Source organism: Chiloscyllium plagiosum, chromosome 15 (assembly GCF_004010195.1).
Source record: "Chiloscyllium plagiosum isolate BGI_BamShark_2017 chromosome 15, ASM401019v2, whole genome shotgun sequence".
Classification (NCBI taxonomy): domain Eukaryota; kingdom Metazoa; phylum Chordata; class Chondrichthyes; order Orectolobiformes; family Hemiscylliidae; genus Chiloscyllium; species Chiloscyllium plagiosum.
This window is the reverse complement of record NC_057724.1, coordinates 14,316,777-14,334,669: the sequence shown is the minus strand read 5'-3', so window position 1 is coordinate 14,334,669 and position 17,893 is coordinate 14,316,777. Positions and strand designations below refer to the sequence as shown.

General features: G+C 43.8%; 1 protein-coding gene across 2 annotated transcripts in view; it reads left to right on the top strand.

Moving 5' to 3' along the window:
• The window catches only part of LOC122557476 (type-1 angiotensin II receptor-like), a 13,722-nt gene extending 3,175 nt beyond the window's left edge, over positions 1–10,547 (top strand). The window contains exons 1-2 of one of the 2 annotated variants that reach the window (XM_043705233.1): positions 5,077–5,671; positions 9,426–10,547. In XM_043705233.1, the coding sequence (XP_043561168.1) occupies positions 5,622–5,671; positions 9,426–10,125 (750 nt within the window). In that variant the 5' untranslated portion in view covers positions 5,077–5,621 and the 3' untranslated portion in view covers positions 10,126–10,547. Of the gene's footprint in view, positions 1–5,076; positions 5,672–9,425 lie in introns of those variants that run through there. The other variant, XR_006313843.1, reaches the window with a different exon arrangement.
• The last annotated feature ends 7,346 nt before the right edge of the window (positions 10,548–17,893 follow it).

Below are 17,893 nucleotides of genomic sequence, written 5' to 3'. Positions count from 1 at the left end.
GATAGATCGAGTGAATCCTTAGAAGAGTATAAAGGAAGTAGGAGTATACTTAAGAGGGAAATCAGGAGGGCAAAAAGGGGACATGAGATAGCATTGGCAAATAGAATTAAGGAGAATCCAAAGGGTTTTTACAAATATATTAAGGACAAAAGGGTAACTAGGGAGAGAATAGGGCCCCTCAAAGATCAGCAAGGCGGCCTTTGTGTGGAGCCACAGAAAATGGGGGAGATGCTAAATGATTATTTTGCATCAGTATTTACTGTGGAAAAAGATATGGAAGATATAGTCTGTAGGTAAATAAATGGTGACATCTTGCAAAATGTCCAGATTACAGAGGAGGAAGTGCTGGATGTCTTGAAACGGTTAAAGGTGGATAAATCCCCAGGACCTGATCAGGTGTACCTGAAAACTCTATGGGAAGCTAGAGAAGTGATTGCTGGGCCTCTTGCTGAGATATTTGTATCAACGATAGTCACAGGTGAGATGCCGGAAGACTGGAGGTTGGCAAACGTGGTGCCACTGTTTAAGAAGGGCGGTAAAGACAAGCCAGGGAACTATAGACCGGTGAGCCTGACCTCAGTGGTGGGCAAGTTGTTGGAGGGAATCCTGAGGACAGGATGTACATGTATTTGGAAAGGCAAGGACTGATTCGGGATAGTCAACATGGCTTTGTGCGTGGGAAATCATGTCTCACAAACGTGATTGAGTTTTTTGGACTTCAGTAAGGTGTTCGACAAGGTTCCCCATGGGAGACTGATTAGCAAGGTTAGATCTCATGGAATACAGGGAGAACTAGCCATTTGGATACAGAACTGGCTCAAAGGTAGAAGACAGAGGGTCGTGGTGGAGGGTTGTTTTTCAGACTGGAGACCTGTGACCAGTGGAGTACCACCAGGATTGGTGCTGGGTCCTCTACTTTTTGTCATTTGAGCATAAGAAGTACAGTTAGTAAGTTTGCAGATGACACCAAAATTGGAGGTGTCGTGGACAGCGAAGAGGGTTACCTCAGATTACAACAGGATCTGGACAAGATGGACCAATGGACTGAGAAGTGGCAGATGGAGTTTAATTCAGATAAATGCAAGGTGCTGCATTTTGGGAAAGCAAATCTTAGCAGGACTTATATACTTAATGGTAAAGTCTTAGGGAGTGTTACTGAACAAAGAGATCTTGGAGTGCAGGTTCATAGCTCCTTGAAAGTGGAGTCGCAGGTAGATAGGATAGTGAAGAAGGCGTTTGGTATACTTTCCTTTATTGGTCAGAGTATTGAGTACAGGAGTTGGGAGGTCATGTTGCAGCTGTACAGGACATTGGTTAGGCCACTGTTGGAATATTGTGTGCAATTCTGGTCTCCTTCCTATCAGAAAGATGTTATGAAACTTGAAAGGGTTCAGAAAAGACTTACAAGGATGTTGACAGGATTGAAGGATCTGAGCTACAGGGAGTGGCTGAACAGGCTGGGGCTGTTTTCCCTGGAATGTCAGAGGCTGAGGGGTGACCTTATAGAGGTTTACAAAATTATGAGCGGCATGGATAGGATAAATAGACAAAGTCTTTTCCCTGGGGTGGGGAGTCCAGAACTAGAGGGCAGAGGTCTAGGGTGAGAGGGGAAAGATATAAAAGAGACCTAAGGGGCAACTTTTTCACACAGAGGGTGGTACGTGTATGGAAGGAGCTGCCAGAGGATGTTATGGAGGCTGGTGCAATTGCAACATTTAAGAGGCATTTGGATGGGTATATGAATAGGAAGGGTTTGGAGGAATAGGGGTCGGGTGCTGGCAGGTGGGACTAGATTGGGTTGGGCTATCTGGTCGGCATGGACGGGTTGGACCGAAGGGTCTGTTTCCATGCTGTACATCTCTATGATCTGTGACTCTAAGTGATTTTCCTACAAATAACTGATTTGCTCATGATTTTAATAGACTCCTGGGCTATCTGCTGGTTTTAGAATATGGAAATCTCTTCAAGCTCAATACTAAATCCTTCAACTTCAAAGTGACTGAAGAGTTCAGAAAGTTTTCCCTTGAGTATGTATGGCTAGAAGTTGTAGCCTTTTGACGACAACTTATATTTATAGAATGCCTTTATAGTCTCCCAAGTCTTGCATAGGAGAAACCAGGATAAACATCTCCTTATATGGCTCAGTGAAGGATATATACCAGGGCAGATGTGGTAAAGTTGTTTTTTGGAGAATCTGAAAGAAGGAAGATGAGGTAGCCTGCTGTAGCTGGAAATTCCGGAGCATTGGAAAATGAAGGCATTCATGTGAAAACTAATGCAGTGCTTTTGGATGATGTCACCGAGTATCAGCATGTAGATGAGAAACAGGACACAATAATTATTAATCCCTGCTGTTCAACTTCTCCCTTGGACTGAAAATTAACTCTTAAAATTGCAAAGGCTCATTTCTCCAGATATTGATTGATGTTGGAGCTTTCAAAAATGTCAAGGGTAGAATTCCTTTTCTAAAAGGTAGAGTGATTGGCACAAGCACAAAGATGGCCATCAAAATGGGGCAAAGTGAATCAGTGCATCTGAGGCTGACTTCACTTACGTTCTGTGCATAATAAGGTCACATGGGCTGCACATGCACAGATGGGCTTGGTGTGGCCAACTTTCCAAGGTGTGGTCACGAAAGCCTGGGAGCAGGGCCGAAGGCCCCATTTAGGGACAAAGACTAAGAGAGAGGACACAGCTCACACAGTAGAGCTGCTCTGCACAGCTTGGCAGCTCCTCATGGTGGGCAAGAGACAGCACCCAGTTCTGGGCTGAAATTGGACTTGAGCAAGGCACTGTCAAAGTTCTCAGGACTTCCCCCTCCCCCCCCCGCCCACTTCACTTAATGCTGAGAGCTGGATAGACTGTCCTTCTAGCTAGAAAGCAGCCGTGACTGTCACTTGACAGTGATGCAGCTCAATAAGGCAACATTTCTGCACCTATACACTCTTTACGCCATCTTGAGTTGACATTCCTACACAACGCAGCCTTCTATAGAACATTCTTATCTTTCTGAAACATTGGTAGAATGAGGAATGAGATTCTGTGGCCAGAGTTTAGTAGTAATTACAGGAGTGGGAAGGGGTATTATGTTTGAAGGATCAGATGAGGCCATATGGATTGAGCCAAGGATCAACAAAAAGCAGTCACATAGTTAAGAGTGTATCATAGACTTCCAAAGAGTCAAAGGGAGGTAGAAAACCAAATGTGTAAGCACATCTTTGATAAGGGCAATAAAAAAAGGCATGTCATTCTAGGGGATTTTAACCACACCAACATTAATTGGGATGGTTTTACTATAAACAGACTGGATGGAATAGAAATCTCCAGATCCATTCAGGAGAATGTCTTTAGTCAGTATATAACAAGTCCACAAGACAGTCTGCTGATCTGAGAGTGTGGTGCTGGAAAAGCACAGCAGCTTTTCCAGCATCACACTCTGGACTCTCCAGCGTCTGCAGTCCTCACTTTCTCCCAGTCTGCAGATCAGGACAAATTTTCGGGAATGAAGCCAGACTAGTGCCAGGAGTAACAGTGGGAAAGCATTTTGTTAGCAGTGATCATAATTCAGTTGGTTTCACATGATTATGAAAAGAACAAAGATAGAACAGGAGTTAAAATTCAAACTCGGAGCAAGGCCAATTCAAAGGAAAGATTAAGAGCTTCAGAAAGAAAAAGTCATAGTCAGAGAGTTATATTGCACAGAAACAGACCCTTTAGTCCAACTAGTCCATGCTAACCAACTAAACTAGACCCACTTACCTGTGTTTGGACCAGATCCCTCCAAACCATTCCTGTCCATATACTTACCTAAATATTGTTTAAATGTCTCAACTGTACCCACATCCACCACTTGTACATTTATTTGAAAAGGCAGTGAGGGATAGACAGAACAATTATGGACCAGTCAATCTAAACTTCAGAAGTCTGAAAACTGTTGGAATCTATTCTGAAAAAAAGGGCAAACTCTCACTTAGTGAAGGGACAAAGTAATCAAAGGCAGTCAGCATGAAGATAGTGTCTGACAAACTTGATTAATTTGTTTCCTTGTGGAGGTAACAATGGGTTTTGATGGGGTTAGTGCAGTTTGTGTGGAATTTGGCAAGGCATTTGACAAGATCCCACATGGCAGACTGAAACAATAAATGCTCATGAGATCCAGGGTAATGTCTCAACTGTACCCACATCCACCACTTGTACATTTATTTGAAAAGGCAGTGAGGGATAGACAGAACAATTATGGACCAGTCAATCTAAACTTCAGGGATGTAAAATGGGCTCAATGGCAGGAAACAAAATGTAACTATTGATTGGTGTTCTCATGACTAGAATGCTGTGTCCAACACAGACCTTGGAGAGGCCAACAATAGGCCCCTTGCATTTTGTGGTATTTTTCAAATATTTGGGTTGAATGTTGGGGATTTGAAGTATGCATTCAAGACAAAAATTGGCATTATGTTTGATAGTGAGGAAGGAGGCTGTCAATTCCAGGAAAATATCAGTGAACTGATCTGATGGGCAGAAAAGTGGCAAATGGAATTCAACCCAGAGCAATGTGAGGTGATGCAGTTGGAGAGGAGAAACATTACACAATGAATGGGAGCATGGAGAGAGAGTGAGGGACCTTGGTTATTCACAGATCCCTGAAGGTAGCAGAACAGATTGATGAGGTGGTTAAAGCAGCATATGGTTTCTTTATGCATAGAACATAAGAGCAGAGTGGTTATACTGAAGCTATATAAAACACTAGTTAGGCCATGCTGCATATAGTCTGGCCACCACATTACAAAAAGTATATAATTGCACTAGAGATGGTACAGAGGGGGGGGGGGAACGGTACAGATGCAATGGGCTGATGGGCCTCCTTGGTGCGCTGTAACAAATCAAGGATTCTGAATTCCATCTAATTTGACACTGAATTCACTAACACTCTGATGAAGAGTCATCTAGACTCAAAACATCAACTTGCTCTCCGTCCGTGGATACTGCCTGACCTGTTGTGATCTCCAGCATTGGTTGTTTTCACACTAGTTTATACTTCTTTCTCAGTCCTTGCACAATTAATGTTGTTGCCTTTCAATCTGATTCAGGGAGAAGATACTCAAAGTCATTTGTTCTTATCACCTGTGTGCCAGATAATGTCACTTTGACTGCAAGCTGTTACCAGCTCGAGCCTTCAGTAACTTCCCATACAAAAATAATCTAAAACCTAAGTGACTCACGCCAGGAACAATAAACTATCAGATCCCCCTCCAGAGCCAGTCCTGTCCTGATGCTTTTGTTGTTTCTCCTTTTAAAATGAAATGAAGTATTTCCCTAGATTTAGCCACTTTCTGAGCCAACAGCCTGAAGCCAACTTGACAATGCTTTTCTTCCTTAACTTCAGACAGCTAAAAAAAAACAAGAGCAACTGCCAATTGTTTTGCCGGTATAAAAATACTTGGAGGGCTGGATTGGTGAAGAATGTAGTAAGTCAGCCAATATTCAATTGTTTTGCAAGAGGAAGGGTTGGTAACCATAGCATGAGCTGATGACATCAGTACTTGCTTACAGCAGATGACAAATATATAAAAGTGAATGTCAGAAAATCTTTCACATATGCTGAAAATCTCTGCTATGAAGGAATGGATCACCTAAAAAAGCTTTGTGAAACATGCTCCCAACAACAGAAAGTGTAAGTGTTCAACATTTTCTCCTCTTACTAGCATTGTCTTAGCTCTGTTTTCTCAATTTATGCTGACACTTTTTAGACCCCACACTTGTTTTGCAATAATATTTTTTAAAATTAGATGATTATTGTATTATGTTTCAGAGAAAACTCAAATCAATCATTTTGCGCAAAATCCAAAGTTACCAGTATCATTACAATTTCACTCAAATTCTTAAAGTGACTCAAATGTGCTGGAATTTGTTATCAGCTCATGAACTAGTCTAAATGGTAGAGAAAGTGAATTACAGCAATTACATTTCTGTTTTGGCAAAGTCTGGAAGTCATCAGAAATTGAGGGGTTTATCTGTGAGTTAAAGTGCAAGTGTATGTGCCTGTAGATGAGTGTGAATGTCTGTACGAGTGTGAGTGTGCATTTGAGAGAATGCCCATAAATATGTTTGAGAGAGCGTGTCAAAGGGCTAGAGAATGTGAAGGAGCACGTGAGAGAATGAAAATATTTAATAGTGCGCACGGGATAGCCTGTGGGAGTGTGTGCCCATGTGACAAAGAATGTTTGGGCTCATGAGAGAGTGTGTGTGTGTGTGTCAGAGACAGACAGAGAGAGAGACAGAGAGGGAGAGACCAGGAATCTGTCAGGATGATGGGTGTGTCTCTAGCTTTCACAGGATGGAGAGGTAACCCCATCAGTTCCATGGTAGAGGCCCAGCAGAATTGAATGCCTTCCCCAAAGGGAAGGCGCTGAGGCCCCCAGTGCTGGAAGTCTCACCCACTGAACCACTGGCCAATTACTGGCTAGGAAGGTTTCATGGCAGCAACACTAATGGTTGGTGGGCAACACAACCATTAGAGAGGCAATGCACCCACAAGAGACCAAGGACTATCCGTAGACCAGACCGAAGATAAGTGAAGGAAAATTGGGGAATCACAAGACAGGGATGATGTGACAGAGTCAGCAGGAGGGGGTGGAAGCAAGGACAGGGGCATAGCTTTCAGTGACCACCTGACTGCCTGATGCTGCGTCCTTGGATCAAGCACTGAGTGCCTCAAAGCATGGGAAGAAAGGGCTGCTTGCAAATTTATCAGAGCAGTGATAGAAAACATACGTACTCCATCCCCATATGCCAAATGCTGTGACATCTCTCTCCCTGACAGACATGCACAATAACTAAGCTTCCTACAGCCTGTTGTAAAACCTATCTTATGCCAATTTACAGTCACCCATGGCCTGAAAGTGAATACTGCTATGTTGATTAGGGGTAGGGTTAGAGCAGGCAGACTGAAATTGTTAGCATCACCCTCATGATGAGACACTGCACTTGCCATAGTAATTGATCATACATATACTTTCATTACTCAGTTAGCTATTATATACAAGACAACCAGACATTTTATCCATTAGATTACTAGACATGGGAGCAAATGTTTTCAGCTGTTCTAAGACAAAAATTCATTTAAAGAAGTAAGTGGAGATTCCACCAATGTTTGGGGGGGGGGGGGTTGGGGGGGAAGAGGGCCTCAATCTTACACAAATACAATCGTGCTTATTTCAGTTAAGAAATAAATTTTTGTTTGGCTATCAAGGTGAGCATCTGACTTGTGATTACTTAATTGCATGACTAGGTTATTAACTTTAAAGTTTTTCACATTATTGGATTATTCAGGCACTTATTCAACTATTTTCTTTCTTAACTTTAATTATTAACAGTAAATGGGATATGGCACTTTTCCCATCACAGCTCCACTGATTATCGCTCTACAAGATTCATGGAAAATCCTACAACCAGTTTTGAATTACATTTCAAATGTAAAAAATAAAGTTATTTCTGATCAAACTCCAATGAAAACAGATATGTATAGTAATTGTACTACGTCTCCTGCAGAGTTAAGGGAAAAACAGAGGAATGTTAAAAATAATGTTACATTTCCAACTGTGGGAGTACAGTCAACCTTCATTATAATCTAGAGAGCTTTGGCTGGCTTGGCTTCCTACTTGTACCACGAACATTGTTAAAAGCTCAAAAAAGGATATTCGCAAGATACTGATCTTAATGAAACTATGTTTTTACCAGCTTTACTGAATCCAGGTCCATTACTAACCAGGAACGTAAGAGTAAAGAGCTTTTTTGTAAACATTAATGATGTAAAATATTGTTGTCCATCATTCCGTCCAGTCTTCATTTTCCAATATGTGCACAAAAGAAATGCATGTTCAACCAGACATCCCTTCATAACAGAATGTAGAAAACATGCTGTCAATTTGCATGCAGTAAATTCCCATGTCTGCAATGTGATATTGACCAGAAGACTCATGTTAATTACAAGGGATTGAGGCAAAACATTGGCCTTACCTTCTGCAAAATAATAGTGGGTTCTTTTATCTCTACACGAGGGAACACATAGGATCTTGTGAGCGTGTCTCACTGCAAGGTCAGCACATCCGACCATGCACTGGGGTATCAGCCTACACTTTGTTCTCTGCCGTAAGAACTGAACCCATAAAACTCTGACTCAGATGTGACTGATGTGGCCAATGCAAATATAAGATAGGCTGGCTATGACAGAGGAAATTAAGTAGAGTCGTAGAGATGTACAGCATGGAAACAGATCCTTCGGTCCAACTCATCCATGCCGACCTGATATTCTAATCTAATCTAGTCCCACTTGGCCCTTATCTCTGTAAACCCTTCCTATTTATGCACCCATCCAGATGCCTTTTAAATGTTATAATTATACTAGCCTCCACCACTTCTGGCAGCTCATTCCATACATACAACACCCTCTCATGAAAATGTTGCCCCTTAAATTTTTCCCTCTCACTCTAAACCTATGTCCTCTAGTTCTGGACTCCCCCACACCAGGGAAAAGACCATGTCTATTTACCCTATCCATGCCCCTCATGATTTTATAAACCTCTATGAGATCACCCCTCAGCCTCCGCGCTCCAGGGAAAACATCCCAACCTATTCAGACTTGCCCTGGCAACATCCTTGTAAGTATTTTCTGAACTCCTTCAAGTTTCACAACATCCTTCCTGTAGGAGGGAGACCAGAATTGTACACAATATTCCAAAAGTGGCCTGTACAGCCGCAACATGACCTCCCAACCCTTGTACTCAATGCTCTGACCAATAAAGGAAAAACACTGTCTTCACTATCCTATCTACCTGTGATTCTACTTTCAAGGAACTATGAACCTGCTCATAGTTCTCTTTGTTCAGCAACACTCCCCAGGACCTTACCATTAAGTGTGTAAGTCCTGCTCTGATTTGCCTCTCCAAAATACAGCACCTCACATTTACCTAAATTAAACTCCACCTGCCACTCCTCAGTTCATTGGCCCATCTGATCAAGATCCTGTTGTACTCTGAGGCAACCTTCTTCACTGTCCACTACACCTCCAATTTGGTGTCATCTGCAAATTTACTGACTGTACCTCCTTAATAGTTTGATCATATTGAAGCTAATGGCTTCAAGAATGATACAACAGTTCCTGCAGGACCAATTTCTTTATCAAAATACATATAATTTCACCTAGTTAATTACATTATGCAAATCTCCTTGTCTCTTCATAAACGTTGAGAAAGAGTTTTAAAACTAACCCTGTAAGCTGGTGCAAGTGTGAGTGACATTGAAATGCAGAACAGGGGAAAGGAGTTGCCTCAAGAAAAATAGTGTCATCAAGTTTAGGACGTTTAAAAGGGGTTTACTTCAATCAAAAGTCTCTTTGACAAGCAGTTAACTTATTTTCTTGCCCACAGGACATCTGCACAGTCAAAGGACCCTCAGCACACAGATTACCTGCATGTCCTGAAGAGATACTTGGTTGTGAAATACATACAGTATATGATCCTGCCTTCTACAAATATTGTGGTATTGGTTGCAGGAGCCATTGGAACACTTCACATCTCAGTCTTGCTCTTATCTCAGACTGTGTCTAAGAAGAGCACAGCAGTCTTCATTTCGCATTTGGCAGCGGCAGATGCAGTGCTGGTGCCTGCCATCCTGCTCGAAATGTGCCACCAAGTGGTTGATATCAAATTTGCATCAGATGGCTTCATCCGTGGCCTAATTCACAATCTCCTGGTGATGAACATCAACGTCAGTTCTTTAATGTTAAGTTGTATCAGCCTGGAGGCTTTCCTCATAACTCAATTCCCTGTGCAATCTCGTTACATAAGGACTGTAAGGCAAGCTAGAAGGACTAGTGTACTTGTCTGGATTACTGTGCTCATAGAATGTGTTATTTCACAAACTGAATACATAGCTGCTGCGGAATCCAAGGAATTCTGTCTATCAGCGTTGTTCCAGTATTTTCTGCTGATAGCTCCTGCTGTTAGAGGACTGTTTGATAATCTGCTCATCTGTTTCAGGTTCATGAATGTCTTCTTCTACTACAAAGTTTATACAACTAAGTCTTATTCCAGGCACCTATCAATTAGAACAGGCCACTGTTCTTAACATACAAGATTGCCTTGAAGAATTCCTTTTTTAACAATATAATTAATCTTTTACTTAGGTAGGCAGACAGGCAATGAGATATTTATTAAGTATTTATTATTTACTAAATGAACAAGGAACAAGAGTAGGCCAGAATCCAGAGCCTACCCCATCATTCAATAAGATTATGACCTCAACTCTATATTCCTGCACACTCCTGATAGTCATTCCTCCCTTTAGTAAGCTACAATTTACCTCTGCCCTAAAAATACTTAAAAATTCTGCATCCAGAAGGGAATTCCAAAGATACACATTCCTCGGACAGGAATTTTTGAATGGGTAATTCTTTATTTTTCAGCTACGATACTTAGTTTTAAATTCTTCCACAAGAGGACACATCCTTTCAACATCCACCCAGTCAAGTGGGCGGCACGGTGGCACAGTGGTTAGCACTGCTGCCTCACAGCGCCAGAGACCTGGGTTCAATTCCCGCCTCAGGCGACTGACTGTGTGGAGTTTGCACATTCTCCCCGTGTCTGCGTGGGTTTCCTCCGGGTCCTCCGGTTTCCTCCCACAGTCCAAAGATATGCGGGTCAGGTGAATTGGCCATGCTAAATTGCCCGTAGTGTTAGGTTAAAGGGGTAATTGTAGGGGTATGGGTGGGTTGTGCTTCGGCCGGTCGGTGTGGACTTGTTGGGCCGAAGGGCCTGTTTCCACACTGTAAGTAATCTAATCTAAGTTTCTGCAGGATCTTATATGTTTCAACTGAATCATCTTTAATTCATCTGAACTCCAGAGGATGCAGCCCTAACCTCATAGCAGTCTGCTCATTTCAGGGATTAGTCTAGTAAACCTCCTCTGAACTGCTTGCTAAGTATTAACACCCTTCATTAGTACTGTACACACAATACCAGATGTGATCTCACCAAAGCACTGTATCACGGAAGCATAAAACACCTCCCCATCCACCTCCCCCCTCACAACAAAACATAACATTCAAGCAACTTTCCTGATAACTTGATGACGTGCCTCTGAAAATGATAACGCAGATCCTTCTGACTGCAGATACTTTGCCAAGTAATGTCTCATTTTACAGTGAGGCAGCCTCCCATGACTTCATTGCTGAATCAGCCAATAAGGAATGTGAGGGGAAACTTGCCAACACTGTGCGTCTGTGCAAACCCAACCTATGGAAAGCTGGGTGGGTTAAGTCTATGCCTGGAAGCACTTTTCCCGAGCTCACACACTGAGATGCAGCGATAATTTAGCTTAACACAGCCTGCTGTAAATTGGGATAAGATCCGAAATTCTTCTATAAGCAACCACCGGGTCAAAAAGAATGCTGTAGATTCCGATCGCTGTCAGTCTCACAAGTTTTGAAGCCGGAGCGGAAATTACAGGAGGGTTTGCACATAAGTGGAGTCAGTTACAGCTGCACCAATGAGTCACAGCTGGTCTGGCAATTCCAACTTCTTTTTGAAATTACCCAAATTTTAGATTAATCCCTTCAGCATGATGACAAATAGGTTACACTCGATGATGCATTAAAATGTTAACGTGTGCATTCATACATAAAATACTGTGTACCAGGGTGGACCATGAAATAATAATGATCAGTTTTATTTTCCCGGGAGCTTTGATGTCTGTGCAAGCTTTCAGTTTACAAGCAATTGTGGATTATGTGCTATCGGCTACAGAAGTCATTGTAAATACTTCAGTAACTAAGGGAAATGAATTTTTTGTGATTCTGTAATGTTTTGTGCGTGTTTCCTTGCTTTCTTAGTACCCATCATTTACATTTCTAATCTCGGCCTGGCCCCACTGCTGTTTGTTAATAAGCTTTCAGAAGTAACAGTGACTTGGCTGGAATTGGTGGCACAGGGCAATAGCCGAAGTTATCTGTTCCTTCGTTGAGACATTTCCTTCACAGGTTCTCTGCATGTAGAGAAAGTATACAAAACACGCGTGAAGGCTCGGGTTCTGAGAGAGAAGGTTAACTATCTCACTGTTTAGATTTGATTCCCTGCAGTGTGGAAACAGACCCTTCAGCCCAACAAGTCCACAATGACCGTCCGAAGGGTATCCCACCCAGACCCATTCCCTACACTTAAACGCCTGATGTACCTAGCCAACATTCCTGAACATTATGGGCAATTTAACATGGCCAATTCACCTGACTTGCACATAGAACATCCACAGAACATAGAACATTACAGCGCATTACAGGCCCTTCAGCCCTCAATGTTGTGCCAACCTGTGGAACCAATCTGATCTTTGGACTTGTGAGAGAAAGCCCACGTGGACACGGGGAGAATGTACAAATTCCACACAGACAGTTCCCCGAGGCTGGAATCAAACCCAGGTCCTTGGCACTGTGATGCCCACTGAGCTGCTGTGCCATCTCAGGTAGACAATGATGCTGTTTGTAAGGAGTAGACTAAAACTGAAGAAACAAATGGGAAACAATTAGAATTGGTGAGTGAAACAGGAACCAAAACTCATTCAATCAACTATTGTACAGGACAGCAGGAAATGTTGCAATTACTCACTGATATATGCACACATCATTACTGTTTCACAAGGGATGGGCTGGGTTCTCTTAATTCCCCCTTTGGGCTCAACAAGTGTCAACTAACTAGGAAAAGCCAACAACTGGGGCCTATTGTTACCAGCTACCTGCTTAACAATGGTTTCAGGTATTGCTCAGAAATCATTTTCAGCTTTGGCTCTGGGCAATTTGAGCAGATTCTGTTAGACAGAGAAAAACAAAGGTCATACTATATTGAGGTCACACACAAATGATTCTTGAAGTGGGGGAGACAGTGTGGTATTAGGAGGGTGGTGGGAAAGGGGAGAGTGAAATGAGAGCCGACCATTTTGGGTTGAAGTCACACACCAGTCCAGATCGTAGCTCAGGATTGGTGAGCCAAATTTTGACCCAGTTCAGACAAAAAAAGTACACCCTCACCACCCTTCAATTTTTCTGTGTGATCCACCAAAAGAAGATCTTTCAGGATGGACTCAGTGCAGCAAATTACAGGAGGAGCTGTCCAGATAAACCACAGTTTATGTGCAAAAGTGTGGCACAGGAAAAGCACAGCGGGTCAGGCAGTATCTGAGGAGCAGGATATGTCTTTCCTGATGAAGAGCTTAAGCTCGAAACATCGACTCTCCTGCTCCTCGGATGCTGCCTGATCTGCTGTGCTTTTCCTGTGCCACACTTTTGACTCTGATCTTCAGCATCTGAAGTCCTCACTTTCTCTTCAGATAAACCACGGGGCAGCCATATAGGGCAGCAGCAGGCCTATTCTGGTAAGTACAGAGTTCAAATGTCTCAAAGCATCCTTGAAAAGTACTATTGTGATCCCAGCTGGTGGGAACACTGGCCAAGTCAGATTCCAGAGTAGCTGAAGGACCAGGTCCTGAATGACCATGGGCTATCGTGAGAAATCTGGACGAATTGTGAGAGGAGACCAGCGGAGCTTTTCTCCATGTCAGGAGCAACTGGCTGCATTTTCCAGTACATTTCTGGAGTAGAGGCAAAATCCTTACTCAGTCGCAGTGAGATGCCTATTAAGGGAAGTTATTTGCTTGTCGCAAGCCTCATTAACTGCACATCTTTCTTCATTAATACGTAGCCTCCCTATAATGTCACCCACCATCAGAAAACGGGATGATGAGCATTCTCCAACACGGAATTCTGAGCAGGTACCTGGAGAGTCCAGCTCACCACTTGCCCCTCTGGATTGCTACCTGAAACACTATTGTCCCAGGGCAAACTCCAGTGCTTCAGCTGCACACTGTCCACATCCATAGATTGTGCTAGCCTCTCCATACCCTAATGACACAATTCCAGTGTACATGAACAATAATGCTGCATCCAGTGCTGCTCTTTAGATCATGCAGGCCACTGTGCATGCAGGGATAGGCTACATCCTCAGAGCTCCTCACTCGTTTCTTTATTACTCACTCAGTGCACCACCTACCACCTTACTGCATCCCCACCATGCATTGCCCTTTTGCTCTTTACCCCCTCAGAGATTAAAGGCTCATAGTACGATCACATTGTCTTATTTGGTACTGACATGAACTCAGGCAGCTTCTCATGGTACCAGTCACCAACCAAGGGGCTGGACATCTTGTTATATGGCACAGTGCTATGTCAATCTCATACCTGCACCATATGCCAACAACAAGCACAAAGCCACATTTTAAAACCTCAGTGGAGCTGTCCTTACTGATGTCCATGGAGGAACCTGTTAGTACTGGGATCCCAGCAGAATAAGCTGAAAATGTGTTGCTGGAAAAGCGCAGCAGGTCAGGCAGCATCCAAGGATCAGGAGAATCGACGTTTCGGGCATAAGCCCTTCTTCAGGAATGAGGAAAGTGTGTCCAGCAGGCTAAGATAAAAGGTAGGGAGCCTTTTATCTAAAGGCAGGCTCCCTACCTTTTATCTTAGCCTGCTGGACACAGTTTCCTCATTCCTGAAGAAGGGCTTATGCCCGAAACGTCGATTCTCCTGTTCCTTGGATGCTGCCTGACCTGCTGTGCTTTTCCAGCAACACATTTTCAGCTCTGATCTCCAGCATCTGCAGCCCTCACTTTCTCCTCCCAGCAGAATAAGTCCAGAGTAACGTCCAATGTCAGTCCAGGGTCTTGGGCACTGTCAGACCTTCAGTCAGAACATTCACGGTCAGGGGGTATGCACCTGATCATTCCAGGGAATGGGTCACAGTCATGGATCCAATTCAGCCAGTTCCAGGGTCAAAGAATCACAGAGTGTTACAGTGCAAAAGGAGACCATTAGTCTTCTCATATCAGCACTGGCTCTTTAATTGAGCTTCATTACCTTGTGCCAGTCTCCTGCTTTCTCCCTCATAACCGTGCACACTATTTTTATCCAAATAATTATGCAGTGCCCACCTGAATGCTTCAGTAGAGCCTGCCTCTATTCCATACCCTATCTACTCACTGAGCAGTAAAACTATTCCTCACATCAGCCAGGTTTCTTTCGCACATCCCTCTAAACCTGTGCCCTCTTGTTTTTGTTCCTTTTGAGCGGGAGCAATTTTCTTTCTTATCAACTTTATGCAGCCCGCTCATGATTTTGAAAACCTTTATCAAATCTCCTCACAGCCTTCTTCTCTCCAAAAAAGAACAGTTCCAACATTTTCAATCAATCCACATAACTGAAGTTCCTCATCACCATAAACTGCTTCTGCACTCTCTCCAATGTATTCACATCCTCCCTACAGTTAATAAGATGTATGGGTAATGGGAACACAGCTGGGGAGTTGTACAGATATCACTGAGGCGTCCAGTCGCACACTCAGGGCTGTCCAACTAAGTTGCTCAAGGCGATCCATCCACGAAATGTCAGGACAGGAGGGTTTTATGCTGCAGGAGGGAGGCTGGGATTTAATAGTGGGGATTGGAGGCAGAATGCTGGGATACAGAGAGGATTATGTCAGTAGGTGGGAGAAACTGAATCTAGATTTTGGTGCGATGATAGACCGCAGGGGCTGGTCATGTGAGATAGGATATTCATTGATGTAAGTGGCTCCCTGGTGTCTAGGGGTGACACTAAGCTACGTGGTGTGATATGTTCACCTCATGTGCCTTGGGCTGAGGGTAAATGTGAACTGGCTAACAGATTCAGTGTGGAGTTGAGTAGGTGGAACACCTGTGCATTGACAAAGTCTTGATAGTGTTCGGCGAGGAACAGCCCAGGACTCATGATCTGAGGAGCAGCTGCTGTGAATCAGAAGTGAGCATTAGGAATGAAAAGGGTTATGACCAGACCCGGAATGAGGGGGGGTAAATGCTGTCCTACACGAGGGTACAGAGACCCTTCAAAAGACATCATCAGTAGGACATGCACATTGGTACTGTTCAACTCCATGACCTGAACCCTCCTGACCATTTCGTGCAGGGTCATGGCTGAATTCCACTAGTGACAGAGAGGCAACATCTATGTACATGGACCAATGGAGGTGAGTTACCAATATTGTGGGCACTATTGAGTCACTAATTGCCTGCGCATGGTGTAGCAACAGTTCACTTCACAACTCAGTCTTTGGAACATCATCGAGGGATAAAGATTCTAGCTTCAGTACCTTCAACTTTGCATTGACAGCTACACAGAGACAGAGTCAGAACTGAACATACATATTTCCAAATTTCAGAACTCATTTGGAGTTGAATTATTACCATGCCACCAATATGCCCGCTCCCTTGCTCTACCTCATTTGTGTCTTGGATTCCCAGGGGCTGAGCAGCAGGAAGGGTGAAGATGGAGTCCCAAGTGGACTCTGAGGGAGACCTGCCCATGATTTCTCATCGAGCTCAGTGTCTGCTGGCACTACTCTGTCTCTTAGTGAGGAAGAAGAGTAAGGTCAAGGTCCCTCAGTGGCTTGTTACCCTATTGTGTGCTGCACACCAATGGCTGGAGCGATGGGGTGCAGGCCTGTCCTCATGTCCATCAGATTCTGAGTTTGCAGTACCTGGCTGTCCGTGGCAGCTACCAACCTGTCCACAGAAGCAGCCACTGCTGAAAAAGCTGGAAAAGCGCAGCAGGTCAGGCAGCATCCAGGGAACAGGAGAATCGACGTTTCGGGCATAAGCCCTTCTTCAGGAGCAGCCAGATGATTGCAAGCTTGAGGTAGCAGGACCTCTGTAATATTGCTGCAGCCTTGTAGCCATTGGCATCATATTGCTGCCTGTTGCTCCTGAGTAGACTTGCGCACTTGTACTAAGAGCCCAATTGCTGACACCATGGGGTCCCCTCTGGCCTGGAGCTCACCAGGCTGCCTGGTCTGAACTGGCACATTACTTCCTCAACCATCTGCAGACACATGGCAGTGAAATGTCCACCAGTTGGTGCTCCCAACTCAAATCTAGAGAAACTACCTGCTGAATTGTCAGAATCAGGGCTGCTCGGGGTAGTGGGGGGGTGCGGAAGTGATGGTGGTGTTGGGGCTACTGGTAGTGGGGGATTGAGTACAGGCGGTGGTCTCTGACGTCTCCTTTCAGTTTAGGATTTTGGGCTAGTGTTGTCTGCCTGAGTGGTGGACTAATGTGGTACTTACAAAATATAAAAAAAAGAGAAAGGGTTAAAGGCTGTGTCAGGTGAATAATTCATTGACAGTAGTGTTAAATGTGAGAACAGCACTACAATAGACAATGATTCTTATTTGATTACTGCAACATGTACGTCTCTGCATTTCCACAGAACCTGTCCCACTCTTTGCCAATGAGGACAAATATCCTCCTCTCAGAGGGGTGGGGCGCTGAACTTTGGCCTCCCCTTCCAAATGACCCTTTTGGCTCCATACTGAGCCAATTTCTCCTGAATCGTGAGATGACATGGGGTGGCACAGCTGATAGTGCTGGTGCACATGAGATGGAGTCCTGAATGAGTGGGTAAACAGTGCAGAAGACCTTTTCCGTAGCTGATGTTCATTGGTGGGATATGCGAAAACCAACAAGTGTGGCTGTGCCAGGTGAGGGCACAGGACAATTGTGGCAGGGGCAGAGTTGTGTTGCATGGCCTTGTGAGGGACGAGATGTTTGAATAATATTGTGGCTGTGTGAATTGAAATAATAGCATCCTGCATCAACAAGGTCAAGATGTCAATTATAGAAATGGGTTTAAAAGAGTTAAATGCATTCAGAAATCACTTCCCAGTTATTATCGGCCTTTCTGTTAATTCCATGCTGCATGGAGGATAAAAATATCAGTTTCATCCTCAAATGACAATTATATTATTCCTTGGCTCAATAAGCATTT